Source organism: Babesia bigemina, scaffold Bbigscaff_76511 (genome assembly GCF_000981445.1).
Source record: "Babesia bigemina genome assembly Bbig001, scaffold Bbigscaff_76511".
NCBI lineage: Eukaryota > Apicomplexa > Aconoidasida > Piroplasmida > Babesiidae > Babesia > Babesia bigemina.
The window spans coordinates 1-19833 of NW_012237329.1; the positions used below are offsets into that span (position 1 = coordinate 1).

General features: G+C 48.9%; 5 protein-coding genes across 5 annotated transcripts; 4 read left to right on the forward strand and 1 right to left on the reverse strand.

The window, feature by feature from the left end:
- Positions 1-1001: 1001 nt before the first annotated feature.
- On the forward strand, positions 1002-6350 carry BBBOND_0005530 (hypothetical protein, conserved; the record flags this gene model as incomplete). Its single annotated transcript, XM_012915379.1, has 1 exon — positions 1002-6350. One exon carries the CDS (start codon positions 1002-1004, stop codon positions 6348-6350), a length of 5349 nt encoding a protein of 1782 aa, XP_012770833.1.
- Positions 6351-8550: 2200 nt separating this feature from the next.
- Positions 8551-8739, forward strand: BBBOND_0005540 (hypothetical protein, conserved; the record flags this gene model as incomplete). The annotated part of the gene is made up of 1 exon (XM_012915380.1): positions 8551-8739. The coding sequence occupies one exon, from the start codon at positions 8551-8553 to the stop codon at positions 8737-8739; it is 189 nt and encodes a 62-aa protein (XP_012770834.1).
- Positions 8740-9865: 1126 nt separating this feature from the next.
- Positions 9866-15360, forward strand: BBBOND_0005550 (hypothetical protein, conserved; the record flags this gene model as incomplete). Its single annotated transcript, XM_012915381.1, has 2 exons — positions 9866-9881; positions 9914-15360. The coding sequence occupies 2 exons, from the start codon at positions 9866-9868 to the stop codon at positions 15358-15360; spliced, it is 5463 nt and encodes a 1820-aa protein (XP_012770835.1).
- An 841-nt stretch (positions 15361-16201) lies between these two features.
- Positions 16202-16587, forward strand: BBBOND_0005560 (hypothetical protein, conserved; the record flags this gene model as incomplete). The annotated part of the gene is made up of 5 exons (XM_012915382.1): positions 16202-16225; positions 16277-16317; positions 16353-16377; positions 16428-16468; positions 16503-16587. The coding sequence occupies 5 exons, from the start codon at positions 16202-16204 to the stop codon at positions 16585-16587; spliced, it is 216 nt and encodes a 71-aa protein (XP_012770836.1).
- Positions 16588-16710: 123 nt separating this feature from the next.
- BBBOND_0005570 (hypothetical protein, conserved) lies at positions 16711-18479 on the reverse strand (the record flags this gene model as incomplete). Its single annotated transcript, XM_012915383.1, has 7 exons — positions 16711-16838; positions 16888-16987; positions 17098-17193; positions 17278-17429; positions 17580-17688; positions 17800-17895; positions 18012-18479. The coding sequence occupies 7 exons, from the start codon at positions 18477-18479 to the stop codon at positions 16711-16713; spliced, it is 1149 nt and encodes a 382-aa protein (XP_012770837.1).
- Between the last annotated feature and the right edge of the window lie 1354 nt (positions 18480-19833).

Below are 19833 nucleotides of genomic sequence, written 5' to 3' on the forward strand. Positions count from 1 at the left end.
CCACTCTGCATCGCCCCTTTACCCACTCTTCATCGCCCCTTTACCCACTCTACATCGCTCCCTTGTCCACTCTACATCGCTCCCTAACCCACTCTACATCGCCCCTTTACCCACTCTACATCGCTCCTCTATCCACTCTACATCGCTCCTTAACCCACTCTACATCGCCCCTTAACCCACTCTACATCGCTCCCTAACCGACTCTACATCGCCCCTTTACCCACTGTACATCGCCCCTTTATCCACTCCACATCGCTCCTTTATCCACTCCACATCGCCCCTTTATCCACTCTACATCGCCCCTTAACCCACCCTTCATCGCTCCCTAACCCACTCTACATCGCTCCTTTACCCACTCTGCATCGCCCCTTTACCCACTCTACATCGCTCCCTAACCCACTCTACATCGCCCCTTAGTCCACTCTACATCGCCCCTTTATCCACTCTACATCGCCCCTTAACCCACTCTACATCGCCCCTTTATCCACTCTACATCGCCCCTTTATCCACTCTACATCGCTCCCTTATCCACTCCACATCGCCCCTTAACCCACTCTACATCGCTCCTTTATCTACTCTACATCGCTCCCTAACCCACTCTACATCGCCCCTTTATCCACTCCACATCGCCCCTTAATCCACCTTACATCGCCCCTTTATCCACTCTACATCGCTCCTTTATCCGCTCTACATCGCTCCCTTATCCACTCTACATCGCTCCCTTATCCACTCTACATCGCCCCTTTACCCACTCTACATCGCCCCTTTATCCACTCTACATCGCTCCCTAACCCACTCTACATCGCCCCTTTACCCACTCCACATCCCTCGAATTACCTCGCCATAATACCGCTATGACCTCTATAAACCATAGCAATAACTTGTGCCTTGTCACCCTTCACTTCCCCCTCTCCCTCTGCTGACTCAGCCAAATTGCAGTCCAGGTTGACGCTTTGAAGGAAGTGGAGAAGCTTTGTGAATTTTATGAGAATCTTAAAACTATGCCAAATGATCCTAAAAAGCTCTTAGAGAATCTTTGTTCCGGCCTCGAGACTTTTCTCGGCTTCAACCCTTCTTCCAAAGGCTACGATGGCAAGGGTATTGTGTACTCTGACCTTGACAGGCTGTGTGATGCAGTGATGGGATTTTTGTATCAGGTGCTTAAGGATGTCAGCGAGAAACAGCCTTACGAAACAGGTAAGGAATACTTAAATACATTAGTTAGTAGCACTTTAAAATCAAATTTGAACTCAGGTCACGATGGTTTTTGCAAGGCGTTTCCCATGGTGACTGTCAACGTCAACCGGTACAACCAGGCAGTGAAGTCGTCGAATGAAAGCATTAAGAATAAAATACAGACTTTCAGTAAGGAAATGCAGCTGCTTCACAAAACGGTAAGTGAAATACAAAAAGATAATGCTCTTGCAGATGACGCCAAGCAAATTGGACTGAACGAGGAGTCCGTTAAGAAGAGCCTGGCAGATTGTCAGCGGAAAGCTGAAAACTTCACTAATGACTTAGATGTCAAAAATAGTCACAATAGCAACAAAGACGCCATTAATGATTTTAACGAAAAGTTGCGTGACAAAATTGTGAGTGTCCATCACACGCTGGTGCATGAAAAAAATCGACTGAGTGAGTTGTCGAAAAAGGATGAAGAGAAGTTAGCGGCGACTAAGGATAAGATTACTGAGGCGCTCGATGGCGTCAAACGTAAGGTAAACGATCACATTTGCAAGGAAGTAAATACACTGGTAACGCACTTCACGAAAAAAATTCAGGCCATTTTGCAGAAGCTTAACGATATCAATGGTAAGCTGAAGACATACATCGGTGAGCTGGACAGGTGGATTAGAGAAGCGCAGAGTTCCGTCATTACTGTCCAAGGGCATGTGGATATCATACTGAAGGAGTTTGATAAGGAGGATAAGAGCATTAAACCGGAGAAAATTTTAAAGGACGCACATGATTTGCGATTCCAGGGAGACAACCTATTGGCCCTTGCAAGCCAGGCCAAGAGGGAAGTTGACGAGACTGTTAAACAGGCACTTGAGGCTGTGATAAAGATGGACGGGGAATTGAAGGAGGATCTGGGTAAGGTGAAGACGGCGGTGGAGGGGCAGGTGGAGGAGATTAAGACGGCGATTGGGAAGTTGTATAAAGTAGTTCAAACTGGTGAGCCTGACAGGACAATAGAGGCGGATAAGTCTATGGTAAAAGTTATAGAGGATATGAAGAATAAGGTCGGAGTCGTAAACGAAGGCGCAAGCAGTGTAGCTCCAAAGACAGGTCTGCAGGGTATTGTTACTGGACTAAAGTGGAAATATACCGATAAGTTCAAACCGGGTCAGTTCGTGCAAGATGTTTTGCCTTCGTGGATGGATGCGATTTTGGGGAAGGATGACACTGTCAAAGGGACGAATGCCGTGAAGTCCTGGATTAAACAGTACGTGACGGCAAATGATATGTTGAACGAAGCATACAGAAATGAAGAAAATGGAATTTATAAAGCACTCAACGAAAAAATTAAGGCTGCAATCACTTCACAGCTTACGACTGATCATATTATTTCAGAAGCCACTGGTCAATTCACATCGCGGCAAGTCACCACTATTGCTGAAAATTTGCAAAATGTCAAAGATGTCTGTTTGATGTTTGCCAGCAAACTTGACGAGAAATTACAGGAGGGCACGGAGAAAATTGATAAGTTCGTTACAATCATAATGAACGCAATTGAGACAGCGCCAGGAACTACAGCGGTGAAATACTCTTACGCGCACCGAAGGTTCCTAAGAGAAGCCGTCAGGACCACGCTTATTAGTCTGTGCTCCACCGCCGCCCAGGCTGCCGAGGAGCTTGATTCTATTTTACTTAGCAACAGGCTAGGTACTCCTCCTAGCACGAGCATTGCAGAAGCGTTAGATACGGCTCACAAGAAAGCTGATGAGCTTCATCAAAATCTCAAAACTGCGCTTGGGAAGAATAGTGGTGGTAGAAAAGTTAACCACGCCGCCGCCGTCGACGCCGCGATCGGAAAAATTAAAACCGTAGCTGAGCATCACATCGGAACAAGCGACCTTGTAGGCGACAAAATTTCGGAGCTCGGTAAAGAAGGGTTTGAGCAATATAAAAAGCAAGTCTTGCAGACACCAGAAAGCTTGGCCGTCGCGGACGATGACCCAAACAAACTTGAAGGCACCCTCCCCGCTGCCATCAAGAGAATCCGAGATGAAATGAAAAACGTTTTGAGACAAATTGAACCTGACATTAAGCTTGACAACGGTCTTGAGCAGATTGACGCTTCCACCTTCAACAAGCCTTTCGATGAAATTAAGCGAAACATCGATGACCTGTGCACGACCATCAGAGAGGTTGGAGGCAACGCCCGAGACAACCTTAGACTTTTGAAAGATACTTACTTTAGTAAGAAGTCAAATCTTAGAGGTAGTATATATAAAATCAAGCAAGATCTCACCGATCTGCAGAAGAGTTTGGAGACTGGTCTGATTAAAACTACCACGGATGTCTTGAACGGCATGATTCCAACTCGAGACGCCACCATCACGTTGCTTGACAACCATGTTCAACAGGAGGTCAAGATCGCTAGGAACGCTCTAAACATCCACGCGCAGAAGCAGTACATCGAGTCACTAAAAGAGCTGCTGACGGCATTCTCTCTAAAGGTCGAAAAGGAACTCGAACCTTTGCCGAGAGACATTGCACGTGACTTAACCCTTGGTTTCAAAGGTTTTATGACGACATTCGAAAGGGATTTCATTACTAACGAAAAGTCAATTCGAGGTATTAGAGACATGAACCCTAAGTTCACACCTCAAAAGGAGTCCCTGCTAAGCCAGGCTGCTTCCAAATTCTTCGGTAGCGTCAACAGATTTCTGCATGATTTGCATAAACAGCAGGACTTCACGACGGACTTTGAGAAAATTCAGCCAACGCGCGAGGCGCTAGCTAAGTTGTTTGGAGACCTTGTCGATTCACATCACTTCGACCACACATTCAGTATCAATCTAGACGCCCTTGATAATGCAGTCACTGCCTTCAAGCCCGCTACCTACGGCGATGCTAAGTGCCCCTTACTCCTCAATGCTCTGAAAGCAGGCTTCACCCCTCTCGTCGAGGAGCTCAAGAAGGCATACGTGAGCAGTTACTCCGGGAGACAATTGCAAGAGGAGGAACTAGGACACTACGCCAAAATCTGTTGGACCATCACGCCCATCTTATATCAAGAATTGACCGCCTTCAAAGATCACCTTGATATTGATGGTTGGACCACCCATAAAATCTATGACGCCCAAACACCCACCTCCAGCCTCCACGCTCTCTTCTTCCGCGACAACGGGTATGACGTCCATCGTCCTGAGAACGCTGAGCATGGCGAACTGAATCACAGACAAGACTTCAATGGTAGCAGCATTCTCAAACACCTAACCAATCCACATGAACTGTTCAGTCAACGGTCATCTCCCGTCACCGGCATCCCTCAATCGACATCCGGGTCGGACGAGCTAGGTGTAACCATCGCGGAGGAGTGTGGTCTCATCCAAAAACTCTATGATTTCCTGCAGACGTACTTCAAAGTCTGCCACCTTACCCGTATTGACAAACCCCGGGCTCCATGCTCCGTTTACGAAATTCTCGTCTGGTGCAACGGCCTGCAGTTCAACCCCGTATACGAGAAGCTCAAGGCGCAAGTTAGGTCTGAGTTCATGAAGGAGGACAAGGAAAGGCCGGGTGAGAAGAAGCTGCAGCCCTTCGAAGCGCACCCATATCCAATCAAATACGGTGACGTAGAAGCGGAGCTCTACTATGTGTCTGCCAACTCCCACGCCGTCCTCACCGCTATCCTAGGTCACGGTCACAAGGACGGAATTTACGCGTGTGAGTTCTCTAGCAACTCGCTAAAATTAGATTACCCTACCAATATGATTCAGCTGCTGTGCACGTTGTTCGACCTGCTCAAGCGCCTCTACCACCAGCTGTACTTCCTGCTGCAGCAGTGTCAACTTACAACTCAGCTCAGCGGCTGGAAGGACTGTCACTACGGCAGGTACATCGGTGGGTCAGGCTGGCAGTGCAACACAAAGCAGTGCCCTAAGCAAGACTGCGACCAAAGGCACGACCAAAGTGGTGACCAAACGGGTGGGCAGTATCCCAACTGCGGCGTCAAGTCGCCACTGCAATCGTTCTTGGAGGACGGTTTGAAGGGCCACCTGCCGCATTCGGTTACGGCTAGGGGATCGAGTCTGTCATGTGGCACGTGTGGTAGTACACCTGGTATGCCGTGCAGGACGCCAATGGGCTTCGCTGATATCGGTGCCACCGCGTCGCATACGATGATGGGCCAGGATATACGCGAGGTGCTTTACAATTTCTGTGGGAGTGCAAAATCTCCTCTTACTAAACTGTGCAGTTACTTGAACTGCCTGCTACCCAGTGCGCCGAAAACGCTGGCGGACATGTTCAGCTTCTACTATCACCTCACCGATCGCTGGGGTATGCATGGTCAACAGCATAAACAACAGGCATTTACGGAACAAGTTAAAGCTGCCAATTTCGGACGTCAGTATACTGGGTTAAACGTATACCACTTATTTACCCCTAGTCACTCAGCATTGAAGAAGGGCCACTCCGATGGTAGCCTGGGCAGTCTCGTATGCTTATCAAGGGAAGCCGTCGTATGCGGTCCTTTTTTGCGTCCCATCGGTCACGCCATCTACGAGACGTTCTCATCAAAACACGCCGATAAGTATTTGTCGTGGATCGTTTACCTGACCGCGACGTTCTACGATCTGCTGAAGAAATTGTATGACGAGTGCAATTCCAAATGCGGTTCCAGGGGATCGAATTGCCATGGAAAAGCGTGCATCAAGGAGTGCAGAACTACATCCAAACATGATCCGCCACGATATCACGATCGCAAATGCAAATCCATTGTAAGCTGCAATAACACGATGCCAACATTGGCGAAATACGGCTTCGTTCTCGGCGATCCGGAAAGGCTGAACGGAAGTGAACGATCGCAAAAGAAACGCACGTGCAGAGATTTCTGTGATGTATTTAAAGAGGCATTTGAGAAGGACTCACATCTTGTGCAGTTCTTCAAAGCCATTGATAATTTCATGTTCACCATCCGCGCACCTTTCTTGTGGATGACCGTGGCGCTCTGGTCGCTATCCCTCTTCTACCTCATCTGCGTAATGGTTGGCAGGCTGGATGTGCTCCACATACGCTCACACCTGAGGATACCGTCGTCGCACAAGATTACAGCGCAATCATTGTTGGCTGCAGCGCAAGTCGGAAGGCTTGCCAAGATATCGTACCTGCAACCGTAATTATAGTCACATTTGTAATTCACATCAACTCACCTAGCAATTCACCTACTCACCTAACCGACAAACGTATCATAATGTTTCGAATTACTCTAGCGGCAACCTGTGAACTAAATAGCACCTAGATTAGGTTATGACTAAACGACCAAGCAACGTGCTAAGCTAGCAACCAGGCAAAGTGCTAAGCTAGCAACCAGGCAAAGTGCTAAGCTAGTACGCAAGCTAAGTGCTAAGCTGGCACCCAGGCAAAGTGATAAGCTAGCAACTAGGCTAAGTGCTAAGCTAGCAACTAGGCAAAGTGCTAAACTGGCACTCAGGCTAAGTGCTAACCTAGCAACCAGGCAAAGTGATAAGCTAGCAACCAGGCAAAGTGTTAACCTAGCAACCAGGCAAAGTGCTAAGCTAGCACACAGGCAAAGTGCTAACCTAGCACCCAGGCAAAGTGGTAAGCTGGCAACCCGGCAACGTGCTAAGCTGGCAACCAGGCAAAGTGTTGACCTAGCACCCAGGCAAAGTGCTAAGCTAGCACCCAGGCAAAGTGCTAAGCTGGCACGCAAGCTAAGTGCTAACCTAGCACACAAGCTAAGTGCTAAGCTAGCAACCAGGCAACGTGCTAAGCTAGCAACCAGGCAAAGTGCTAGGCAAGCACTCAGGCAAAGTGGTAAGCTGGCAATCAGGCTAAGTGTTGACCTAGCACCCAGGCAAAGTGCTAAGCTGACGGATGAACCGTTATTTGCCTGGTGCGTTGAGTTACGCGTTGACTGTGAGAGGTGTCCGCGTTGCCCATTGAGTCAGTCTCACGTGAGGCTGGGTGATTGGTTGCTACGTAGGCGGCCGTGAAGGCCGCGGCGGGTGACGTAAGTCATGTGTTGCGAGTCACTGGCAGGGTGGCGTAATCCGCGTTGGCCTGGTTAAGTAGCATTTATAGGCAGCAATGTAGCGATCGTTAATATCACATTTAGGCACGTAGCCGACACGCTCCGCAAGCATGGCGCCGATACCGCGGCTCGTAGCACGGTGCTGCTGCACTGTGGGAGTTGAGCGCACGGGGTTCGCTGCAATTCTTATGGCGTTGCGAATAGTACATAATTTAGAGTGGCTGTTGGTGCTTATCACATGCGTCGCGGCAGGGCAGCCGTGGTATCCCGGGCAGCGTGGGTGTCGGTGGCCTGTGCTGGGGGGACACAGGGGTGAGTGCCTTGGTGATGAGGGGACTGGGAGCGGCAGTGGTAAGTGTTGTAGTAGGTGAGTGCGTTGCTAGGTGACTGATATGTCTGCAGGCTGAGGGGAGTGGTAGCGGCAGTGGTACGTGTTGCAGTTGGTGAGTGCGTTGCTAGGTGACTGATATGTCTGCAGGCTGAGGGGAGTGGTAGCGGCAGTGGTACGTGTTGCAGTTGGTGAGTGCGTTGCTAGGTGACTGATATGTCTGCAGGCTGAGGGGAGTGGTAGCGGCAGTGGTACGTGTTGCAGTTGGTGAGTGCGTTGCTAGGTGATTGATATGTTCGCAGGTTGAGGGGAGTGGTAGCGGCAGTGGTACGTGTTGCAGTTGGTGAGTGCTGCTTGAGTGATTGATATGTCTGCAGGTTGAGGGGAGTGGGAGCGGCAGTGTTACGTGTTGCGGTTGGTGAGTGCTGCTTGAGTGATTGATATGTTCGCAGGTTGAGGGGACTGGGACGGAGCAGGGAAGATGAGTCGGTGTAAGTGCGGCAAAGAATGTACAGAAGACAAGTGTCTTTGCTGCTACATATGCTGTGGAAAATGTAGAACATGTTTTTCTCCATGTTTCAAGTTCTACAGCGATCGAATGCGTGGAGGAGAATGCCATCCTGAAGGATGTAAGGAATGCGTCATCGACAGATGTGTATGTAACTGTTGTCTACGCAAGCAAGCTGAAAATTCCCGTCAACAACGTGCCGCCGGTCAACAGCAATCCCATACTTTCTCCCTTGTCTCCTCTTCTACTACCGTAACACGTTCTTCCAGCGGATCCAGTTCTGCTCACACCACGAATCCCTCCAAGTCTTCCAACCTCACCGTACCAATCATCATCGCCCCCGTCGCCCTCATCATACTCGTCATCTGCGTTATGATCTACTTCCGCATCCGGCCGTTTCACAGGGTGCGGTATCTACTGCGCAGCTAATCACAATAACCTAACTGGCAACTGACATGTAATGTGCTAGACAATGTAACTATTGCGTTGATGACCAATTACATGAGCAGTGAAGTAACTACTTCCCCCCCTCCCTACTCCGCCATCGCCGCCGTCATCGTTGCCATCATCGTCGCCATCATCCTGCTCGACCTGTGCATCTTCCGCTTCCCGGTGGGCCGCAACATCCGCGATTTCCTCGTCCGCAAGATACCGTTCTGCATCGCGTTCTACAGCTGATCGCAGCAATTTGTTAGCGCTAAAATCGTTAATCCAAATTCCACCGATCACCTAAATGGCAACTGACATCTAATGTTCTAGACAGTAATGGCTGCGTTGATGGCAAATCACATGAGCAGTGAGGTGACCAAAGTGCTGACAAAGTTGATGGTCACGGCAGCGATGACATGGTCACGGCAGCGATGACATGGTCACGGCAGCGATGACATGGTCACGGCAGCGATGACATGGTTACGGCAGCGATGACATGGTTACGGCAGCGATGACATGGACACGGCAGCGATGACATAAGTGGTGATTATTATTCACTCTACATCGCTCCCTAATCCACTCCACATCGCTCCTTAACCCACTCTACATCGCCCCTTTACCCACTCTACATCGCCCCTTTATCCACTCTACATCGCTCCCTTACCCACTCTACATCGCTCCCTAACCCACTCTACATCGCCCCTTAACCCACTCTACATCGCCCCTTAACCCACTCTACATCGCCCCTTAACCCACTCTACATCGCCCCTTATCCACTTTATATCGCCCCTTAAACCACTCTACATCGCCCCTTAACCCACTCCACATCGCTCCCTAATCTACTCCACATCGCTCCTTAACCCACTCTACATCGCTCCTTAACCCACTCCACATCGCCCCTTTACCCACTCTACATCGCCTTTTAACCCACTCTACATCGCCCCTTAACCCACTCTACATCGCTCCCGTACCCACTCTACATCGCTCCTCTATCCACTCCACATCGCCCCTTTACCCACTCTACATCGCCCCTTTATCCACTCTACATCGCTCCTTTATCCACTCTCCATCGCTCCCTTAACCACTCTACATCGCCCCTTTACCCACCCTACATCGCCCCTTAACCTCCTCTACATCGCTCCCTAACCCACTCTCCATCGCCCCTTAACCCACCCTTCATCGCTCCCTAACCCACTCTACATCGCTCCCTAATCCACCCTTCATCGCTCCCTAATCCACTCCACATCGCTCCCTTATCCACTCCACATCGCTCCTTTATCCACTCTACATCGCTCCCTAACCCACTCCACATCGCCCCTTAAGTCCCTCCAAGCCGAAAAATCTAAACTTGAATGCCCTGTTAAGTATAGGGGAAATGAGTCCACTTGCCAGTGGGCCAATAGGCTGTTGAAGGAGCATGAAGATGCTAAAAATTCCAAAGATTCTGAATCTCCAAAAAAAACTCCAAAAGTAACTGAAGAACACCTTAAACAGTATAAATCAGACTGCGAAAGGCTATATCACAATGCTTCCTACCGTGACGGTTCCAAGCAGAAAGCCTATGATGAAATTTCTGAGCGTGAGAAACAACTTAAAGAACTTAATGATAAGCTTAAAAATTTCACTGAATCACTTGGTAAAAAAGGTGATGAAAACATTCTTCATAACCTTTGCACCGGCCTCGAGACATTCCTCGGCTTCGACTCTGCTTCCAGAGGCTACACTGGCAAAGGCATCGTGTACTCTGACTTGGATAGGCTGTGTGACGGGGTGATGGGATTTTTGAGTGGTGTTCTCAGTAACATCAAAGAGCATTTAGGGCAGCATAAAGGAGAAATTACTGAAGCAATTAACACTCTTAAGCAAAATAAACACGCCGGTAAAAAAGGTTTTAATGTTGCGATTGGAAGTGTGGTCGCAGGGGTGGGGGGGTATAATGGTAATGTAAGAAATTCCAACAATTATGTTAAAAATCCAATTGAAGCATTATTAAATCATGTTAGAGAAGGTGGCGAATTAGATAAAGCTGTTGATAAAATTCCGGTTTGCAATGTTTCCAAGGAGGCCGTGATAACGGCCGTGACCCTGGTGGAGCAGTGTAGAGGATTTGCAAACGTGTTCCATAAGGCGTTCAATTTGAATACACAACCACAAATGAAAATAGCAGTGGAAGATCTAAATCCCGATATCCAAGTAAAAATTGACAATGCTAAGAAAAATATTGGCCTTGAGCTGACTAGGCTTACTAAGTATTCCCAACAAAAAAGAGGAAAGCAGTGGACTGATCTGGAAACCACGATAACCCTCATTGAAAAAACGTCAACTGACCTAGGAGAATGTGTTAATGTGAACATGAGAAATCGTGTGACGGACCTTGTTAGGCAGCTGAAGACTAAGGTCGAGGAGATTAAAAAACAACTACAAGTGATCGACCAAAAAATGCAGTGGTATATCGATAGGTTAAATAGATGGATCGTCGCTGCCGATGAAATGCTTAAGAAGCCGATAAAAGATGCGGGGGAAGTTGGGATTTCGTTGCCCGGAGGAGAGAATCAAGATAACATTAGAAAAAAAGCCGCCGAATTGAAAGAGAAAGGTGAGACACTTTTCTGGCATTTCAACAGTACGAAGGATAACGTCGAAAAGAACGTTACCGAAGCGCTTGCAAAAGTGAAAGAAATGGACGAGGCGCTTAAAGGGGATTTGTGGAAAGTGAAGGATGCTGTTAGTAAGCAGGTCGGGGAGATAAAGACGGCGATTGGGAAGTTGTATAAAGTGGTTGAGACTGGAGACACGGAAGGGGCAACGCACAACTCAATGGTCGAGATGGTCGACCTTATAAAAAATAAGATAAAGACCATTGAAGGGGTAGGCGGAAGGTTCGTAACTAAACCAACCGGGCTGTGGGCAATCAGTCAGCAGGTTCCGACCTACGTTAAGACGTTTGAGAACTTTGATGCGACGGTCGCTGATTGGGTGAGGGAGATTGTGAGAAGGATGGTAGCAAATAATGGTCCCCTGCATGAGCATATTGACATGTATGCTTCCGAAATAGAAACTCTGCAAAATAACCGTGAACAACTGCTTCCTAAGGTGAAGGAACAAATCATTACCAAGGTCATAGCCAAGGTAAAAGAAATTGCGTTAGCTCACAAAGCGGATCTTGCCACCAATGGAAATGTGGAAACCGATTTAAAATTGATTAAAAGATTCCTTGATCACTTTAATGGGCAAAGTCTACAGAATGGTGTTGACCATATAGTCAGTGCTATAGAGAAGGCAGGTGAATTACAAGTGGATCCCTCCAAACAAAATGTTATACACAACTCAGATCTGAAGAATGCCGTAAATATAGTTTTGCATGTTTTTTCGATGGCTGCTGAAAAAATGGGTGAGCAAATTCAGAAGCTTGCTACTGACTGCCATCTCGGCAAAATCAACGAGGCATTGACCACGGCTAGCGATTTTGAAGAGAAATTGAAACAAGCTACAGGAAACCAATCCGTTGGAACATCCAGCAGTAGGATTAACTTTGCCCTCGCCGTCGACAACGCGATCAGGGAGGTGACGGAAGAGCTTGGGAGAAAATTGATTACCGCCGCTGGTGATACAGTCACGCTGGAAACAACGACTGCCTTCTCCAAATACGATGGCTTTGTCGACCAAGACAAAGTGTCCTCCCTTTCCAAATCTGACTTCGAAGCCATCAAAAGCGCAGGCCACCTCCCCGCGGCGATCGGTGCGATTAGGGATACTGCAAAAACTGATTTTGAGAATGCTAAGAATATAATCAACAACGTAACGTCTTTCAATACCTTGTCTGAAGCAATCGCCACGAACCTAAGTGATCTGTTGAGGGCTTTCGAAAAGGTAGGCCAATCTATAAAAGTTACCTTAAGCAACCTGAAAATAAATACGATCGGCATGAAGGATAAAGGCGCGAAAGCTGCTGAAGGCAGCTTGCAAGAAATTCAACAACACCTCTCTAATCTCAAAACCTTCGATTTGAACAACGCCATACAGAAGGCAAAGAACTTCTTTGAGAAAGAAGCCATCGAGGTGCAAACCAAATGCATCCAGGAAATTGAAAAACATGTTAACTCTGAGGTAAAGAAGGGTCGAGATATCATAATCGCCCAAGTTCGCGCAAACTACGTAACGTCCGTAAAGGAATTGCTGCAACAATTTTCGTCAAAGGTGACAGACGAACTGAAACATCTTCCCACCGAAATAACCCAGGACGCCGATAAGAAATTTAAAGGATTCATGAAAGAGATAGAGGCGCAATTGAAGACCGATAATATAAAAAACGCATTGCCACCAAACGCCAAACTGGCGACGTTTGCTGGATGTATCAGCAACTTCTTTGGTGGTATACTCTACAGTCTCAATACTAAACGTGACATCATGCCTCCGCATAAAATTACTGAAATAGATACTACACTAAACACTCTACTAAATGGCCTCTCGAATTACAACAAGAAATTTGTAGTTGAGTTATCCGCCGTTAACACACTTATAGACGGCATCCATCCGGAGTCGTTCAGCGAAGACAGTAACAAGCTGCTTGACATTCTGACAAAAGGCCTGCGAAAATTTCACGACGAACTTGACAAGGCTTACATCTCAATTTATGACGGTGAGCCGTGGCGAGCGGAGTATTCTTCCAGATATGCTAAGGTTTGTCTCACGATCATTCATCTTGGCGTCTCGTTACCCATGTTGAGAGTAAACTGCAAGAGCTTAAGTGGACAGCAGATTAACAAAAACGGTGACCTCGGAAAACTGTTCGCCGATGAAGGCTATCGTGTATCCGACCGGGGCGAGCAGAACGGCGAGCTGCAAGACCAGGACTGGATGAAAGGTGACCAAATTCAGAAGAGGCTGACTTGGCCAATAAGCGGGGTCAACAACGAGCATTTAAGATTGTGTGAGTCAACTAAGAAACATGATAAATTTAGTCTCATTCATTTCATGGCGTGTCTTGTCGATCACCTCGGACAATACAACGACGTTTGTCACATCGCTCCTCCATCGAAGGGCAACGCACCTTGCAATGTATACCAAATGTTGTGTTGGCTTGACGGACTTCCTCATAGTCCGGTATACCAAGACTTGATAATTGACGGATTTAGCGGTCTCTTTGAGAAACCGGGCGAGCAGCACAAAGACGTTCAGTCGGACGATCTACCTGTTATAGACGAAAATGCCGACACGTTGGACGCCTATCCGAAACCCATCACCGCTGCTGCGCTGAGAGCAACACTCGACGAAGTATGCAAGCAATCTCACAACGTCCTCACTTCCATCCTCGGATATGGCCACGCGGGTGGCGTGTATGCTTGTGAATTCACTAACAATTCGCAGGGTTTAGTATACCCGAATAACATGAACAGCCTAATCTGTACCCTGGTTGATATCCTTAGACGCCTTCATTACCAGCTTTATTTCATATGTCAGCAGTGTCTGTACAATACTGAGCTTGGCGGGTGGCGTGATTGCTGGTATGGCCGGGAAATCGGTGGATCCAACTGGAAGTGTAACACGATCCAATGTGCCAACCAAGACGCTGGTCAAAAGCATAACCAACGCTGTGACCAAAAGTGCGACCAAAACACTACCTGCGGCCTCAAGTCACCACTGCAATCTTATCTGGAGGATGGTCTGCCGGGCTTTTTGCCACATCTCGTAACAAGCAAGGGGCCAAAGATGTCATGTGGCACGTGCGCTAGAGCATCACCTGAAATGCCATGTTTGACGCCGATGGGCTTTTCCGATATCAGCAATCTTGCATCGCATAGGCGGAAAGGTCAACAACTTTACATGGCACTCACAGGTTTTTGCAGCAGTGTGAACTCTCCTCTCACTAAGCTGTGCAGCATGTTTAATTGTATTATTCCCAGCGCTCCCAAAACACTTGACTACATGTTCGCTGTCTTCTATCAATTACTTCACGATTGGGATGAGGATAGGAACGAGACTCGTATTAAGCACACAAAACAGGGATTCAACTTCGCAGTAAACGAGGCGTATTTCAATGACAACTATGACTTCGGCGACGTGTCGCTCATGTTCAAATCGAAGAGGCACGCAGCCTTTGTCTACGTAAAGGAAAATGAAGTTGATAGTTTATATCACCACCGCGGCAACCTCTATAGTATATTCAACCCCGACGATGCGTGTTACACTGCCACCATGACGTGCGGAGCATACATCTCGCCGATTTGCCTAGACGCATATTCGGCATTGTCGTCTAACAACGGTAAACTATATGTTTCGTGGATTATTTACACGATCGAAAAATTCTACGATTTGCTATGCCAGCTGTGCAGAAGGTGTACTGGAAATTGCACCGGCCAGAGTAAGAAATGTCGTGTCTCTGGATGCGCAAAAACGGTTTGCAACGTGGACGCAATTGATAGTCTCGCCACCAAAGCGCATAGCGAATCGTGCAACTCAATCGTCCAATGCCCGAACACATTACCAACGTTGTACACATACGGATTTACATACGGTAACAGAGTGTCTCTTAATGGGCTTGTGAACAAAAGTTGTGTTCCAAAAAGAACTTGTAAAGATTTTTCAGAGCAACTAAACAAAGTCTGCTCCCAGGCATCTGTGCTATCGAAATTAATTCATGTCACTATACCGGAATTCCTATTTAGAATCAGGTTGCCTTTCATGTTATTAGTCCTCGCACTTTGGTCACTCTCCCTATTCTACCTCATCTGCGTAATGGTTGGCAGACTGGATGTGCTGCACATCAAATCGCACCTGAGGATACCGTCATCGCACAGGATAACGGCGCAATCATTGTTGGCTGCAGCGCAAGTCGGAAGGCTTGCCAAGATATCGTACCTACAACCGTAATTGTATTCACGTTTGTAATTCACACAACTCACGTAACAATTCACCTACTCACCTAACCAACATACGTTGTCTAATGTCTCGAATTACTCTAGCGGCAACGTGTGAACTAAATAGCGTTGAGATTATGTGCTGACTGAAAGACAATGTAACGTGTTGACCTAGCACACAGGCAACGTGATAACCTAGCAACCAGGCAAAGTGCTAAGCTAGCATCCAGGCAAAGTGGTAAGTTAGCACGCAGGCAAAGTGTTAAGCTAGCACCCAGGCAAAGTGCTAAGCTGGCAGCCAGGCAACGTGTTAACCTAGCAACCAGGCTAAGAGCTAAGCTGGCGGATGAACCGTAATTTGGTGGGTGTTGTAGCACGTTGATTGCCTGTTGCGTTGAGTTAGGCGTTGACTGTGAGAGGTGTCAGCGTTGCCCATTGAGTCAGTGCCACGTGAGGCTGGGTGATTGGTCGCTAACGTAAGCGGTCGTGAGGACCGCGGCGGGTGACTTAAGTCGTGTGTTGCGAGTCACTGGCGGGGTGGCGTAATCGGCGTTGGCCAGGTTAAGTAGCGTTTATAGGCGGCGATGTGGCGATCGTTAATATCACATTTAGGCACGTAGCCGACACGCTCCGCCAGCATGGCGCCTATACCGCGGCTCGTGGCACGGTGCTGCTGCACTGTGGGAGTTGAGCGCACGGGTCGCTGCGATTTTAATGGCGTTGCGAATAGTGAATAATTTAGAGTGACAGTTGTTGCCGATCACATGCGTCGCGTCAGGGCAGCTGTGGTATCCTGGGCAGCGTGGGTGTCGGTGGCCTGGGCTGGGGGGATACAGGGGTGAGGGTGAGTGTTGATGAGGGGACTGGGAGCGGCAGTGGTACGTGTTGCAGTTGGTGAGTGCGTTGCTAAGTGATTGACATGTTCGCAGGCTGAGGGGAGTGGGAGCGGCAGTGGTACGTGTTGCAGTTGGTGAGTGCGTTGCTAGGTGACTGATATGTCTGCAGGTTGAAGGGACTGGGAGCGGCAGTGGTACGTGTTGCAGTTGGTGAGTGCTTGCTAGGTGATTTATATGTTTGCAGACTGAGGGGACTGGGCGCGGCAGTGGTACGTGTTGCAGTTGGTGAGTGCTTGCTAGGTGATTTATATGTTCGCAGGCTGAGGGGACTGGGAAGGAGAGGGGAAGGGGAAGATGACAAGAGGGGAGCAGTGTACGTGTGGTACTGGATGTACGCAAGGTGAATGTAGATGCTGCTACGTGTCCTGTGGACGGTGTAGAGGTATATGTCCTGTCTGTCGCGCTATCTACTATAAGCGGCAAAGCAGCGATCAATGCCACCCTGATGGATGTAAAAAATGTAATTCTTATTGTTCCTGTTTTTGTCGTAGAAATGCACGCAATGTGGAATCTGTACGTACCCAGTATGCTACCCTTTCCTCCCATGCCGCCCAATCCCTTGGTTCCTCCGGTTCTTCCTCCTCCAGTGCAGAGCCTCACGCCGGTCAACTGCGTCTCACCGGCGCCTCCGACTCACCATCCACCCCTCTCCTCCCTATCATCATCGCCGCCGTCGCCCTTATCATCGTCGTCATCTGCGTCATGGTCTACTTCCGCATCCGGCCATTCCACAGGGTGCGGTATCTACTGCGCAGCTAATCACAATAACCTAACTGCCAACTGACATCTAATGTTCTAGACAACGTAATGCTTGCGTTGATGAGTAATAACATGAGCAGTGAGTGACCTCTAACCCCGCCCCTTACATCATCGTCCCCGTCGCCCTCATCATCATCGTCATCTGCGTCATGATCTACTTCCGCATCTGGCCGTTCCACAGGGTGCGGTACCTACTGCGCAGCTGATCGCAAGAATCTCACTGGCAACAGACATCTAATGTTGTGACAGTAATGATTGCGTTGATGACAAATCACATGAGCAGCGTGGTGACCATCCCCCCTCCCTACTCCGCCATCGCCGCCGTCATCGTTGCCATCATCGTCGCCATCATTTTGCTCGACCTGTGCATCTTCCGATTCCCGGTGGGCCGCAACATCCGCGATTTCCTCGTCCGCAAGATACCCTTCTGCATCGCGTTTTACAGCTGAGATCAGTAATTTATGAGCGCAAACTATGTTAACCCAAATTCCGCTGATCACCTAACTGGCAACTGGCATCTAATGTTCTAGACAGTAATGGTTGCGTTGATGGCAAATCACATGAGCAGCGAGGTGACCATTTTCCCCCTCCCCCTCCCCATCATCATCGCCCCCGTCGCGCTCATCATCATCGTCATCTGCGTCATGAGCTACTTCCGCATCCGCCCGTTCCACAGGGTGCGGTATCTACTGCGCAGCTGATCGCAATAACCTAACTGGCAACTGACATCTAATGTTCTAGACAGAGTGATGATTGCGTTGATGAACAATCACATGAGCAGTGAGGTGACCATATACCCCATCCCTTACATCATCGTCCCTGTCGCCCTCATCATCGTCGTCATCTGCGTCATGATCTACTTCCGCATCCGGCCCTTCCACAGGGTGCGGTATCTACTGCGCAGCTAATCACAGCAACCTAACCGGCAACTGACATCTAATGTTGTAGACAGTTGTGATTGCTTGATGGCCAATCACATGAGCATTGAGGTGACCATCCCCCTCCGTACTCCGCCATCGCCGCCGTCGTCGTTGCCATCATCGTCGCCATCATCCTGCTCGACCTGTGCATCTTCCGCTTCCCGGTGGGCCGCCACATCCGCGATTTCCTCGTACGCAAGATACCCTTCTGCATCGCGTTCTACAGCTGATCTCAGCAATGTGTTAGCGCAAACATTGTAATCCAAATTCCACCGATCACCTAACTGCCAACTGACATCTAATGTTCTAGACAGAGTACTGATTGCATTGATGACCAATGCGATGACCAAAGTGTTGACCAAGATGCTGCCCAAAGTGTTGACCAATGTGCTGACCAATGCCATGACCAACCTGCTGACCAATGCCATGACCAACGTGCTGACCAAGGTGCTGACCAAAGTGTTGACCAATGCCATGACCAATGTGCTCACCAAAGTGCTGACCAAGTTGATGGTTACGGCAGCGATGACAGTTGATGGACACGGCAGCGATGACATGGTCACGGCAGCGATGACATGGACACGGCAGCGATGACATGGTCACGGCAGCGACGACATCAACACGGCAGCGATGACATGGTTACCAGAGTAGTGATTATAACCCACTCTACATCGCCCCTTTATCCACTCCACACCGCTCCTTTATCCACTCCACACCGCTCCTTAACCCACTCCACATCGCCCCTTTATCCACTCTACATCGCTCCTTATCAACTCTACATCGCCCCTTTATCCATCTACATCGCCCCTTAACCCACTCTACATCGCCCCTTAACCCACTCCACATCGCTCCCTAACCCACTCCACATCGCTCCCTAACCCACTCCACATCGCTCCTTAACCCACTCCACATCGCTCCCTAACCCACTCCACATCGCTCCCTAACCCACTCCACATCGCTCCCTAACCCACTCTACATCGCCCCTTAACCCACTCTACATCGCTCCCTAACCACTCTACATCGCTCCTTTATCCACTCTACATCGCCCCTTTATCCACTCTACATCGCTCCCTAATCCACTCTTCATCGCTCCTTTACCCACTCTACATCGCTCCCTAACCCACTCCACATCGCTCCTTTACTCACTCCACATCGCCCCTTAACCCACTCTACATCGCCCCTTTACCCACTCCACATCGCTCCCTTATCCACTCTACATCGCTCCTTACCCACTCTACATCGCCCCTTTATCCACTCCACATCGCTCCCTAACCCACTCCACATCGCACCTTTACCCACTCTACATCGCTCCCTAACCCACTCTACATCGCTCCCTAACCCACTCTACATCGCTCCCTAACCCACTCTACATCGCTCCCTTATCCACTCTACATCGCCCCTTAACCCACTCTACATCGCCCCTTAATCCACTCTACATCGCTCCCTTACCCACTCTACATCGCCCCTTAACCCACTCTACATCGCCCCTTAACCCACCTTACATCGCCCCTTAACCCACTCTACATCGCCCCTTAACCCACTCTACATCGCTCCCTAACCCACTCTACATCGCTCCCTAACCCACTCTACATCGCCCCTTTATCCACTCTACATCGCCCCTTAACCCACTCTACATCGCTCTCTTACGCACTCTACATCGCTCCCTAACCCACTCTACATCGCTCCTTTATCCACTCTACATCGCTCCCTAATCCACTCTACATCGCTCCTTTACCCACTCCACATCGCCCCTTTATCCACTCCACATCGCCCCTTATCCACTCTACATCGCTCCTCAACCCACTCTACATCGCTCCCTAACCCACTCCACATCGCCCCTTTATCCACTCTACATCGCTCCCTAACCCACTCTACATCGCCCCTTTATCCACTCTACATCGCCACTTAACC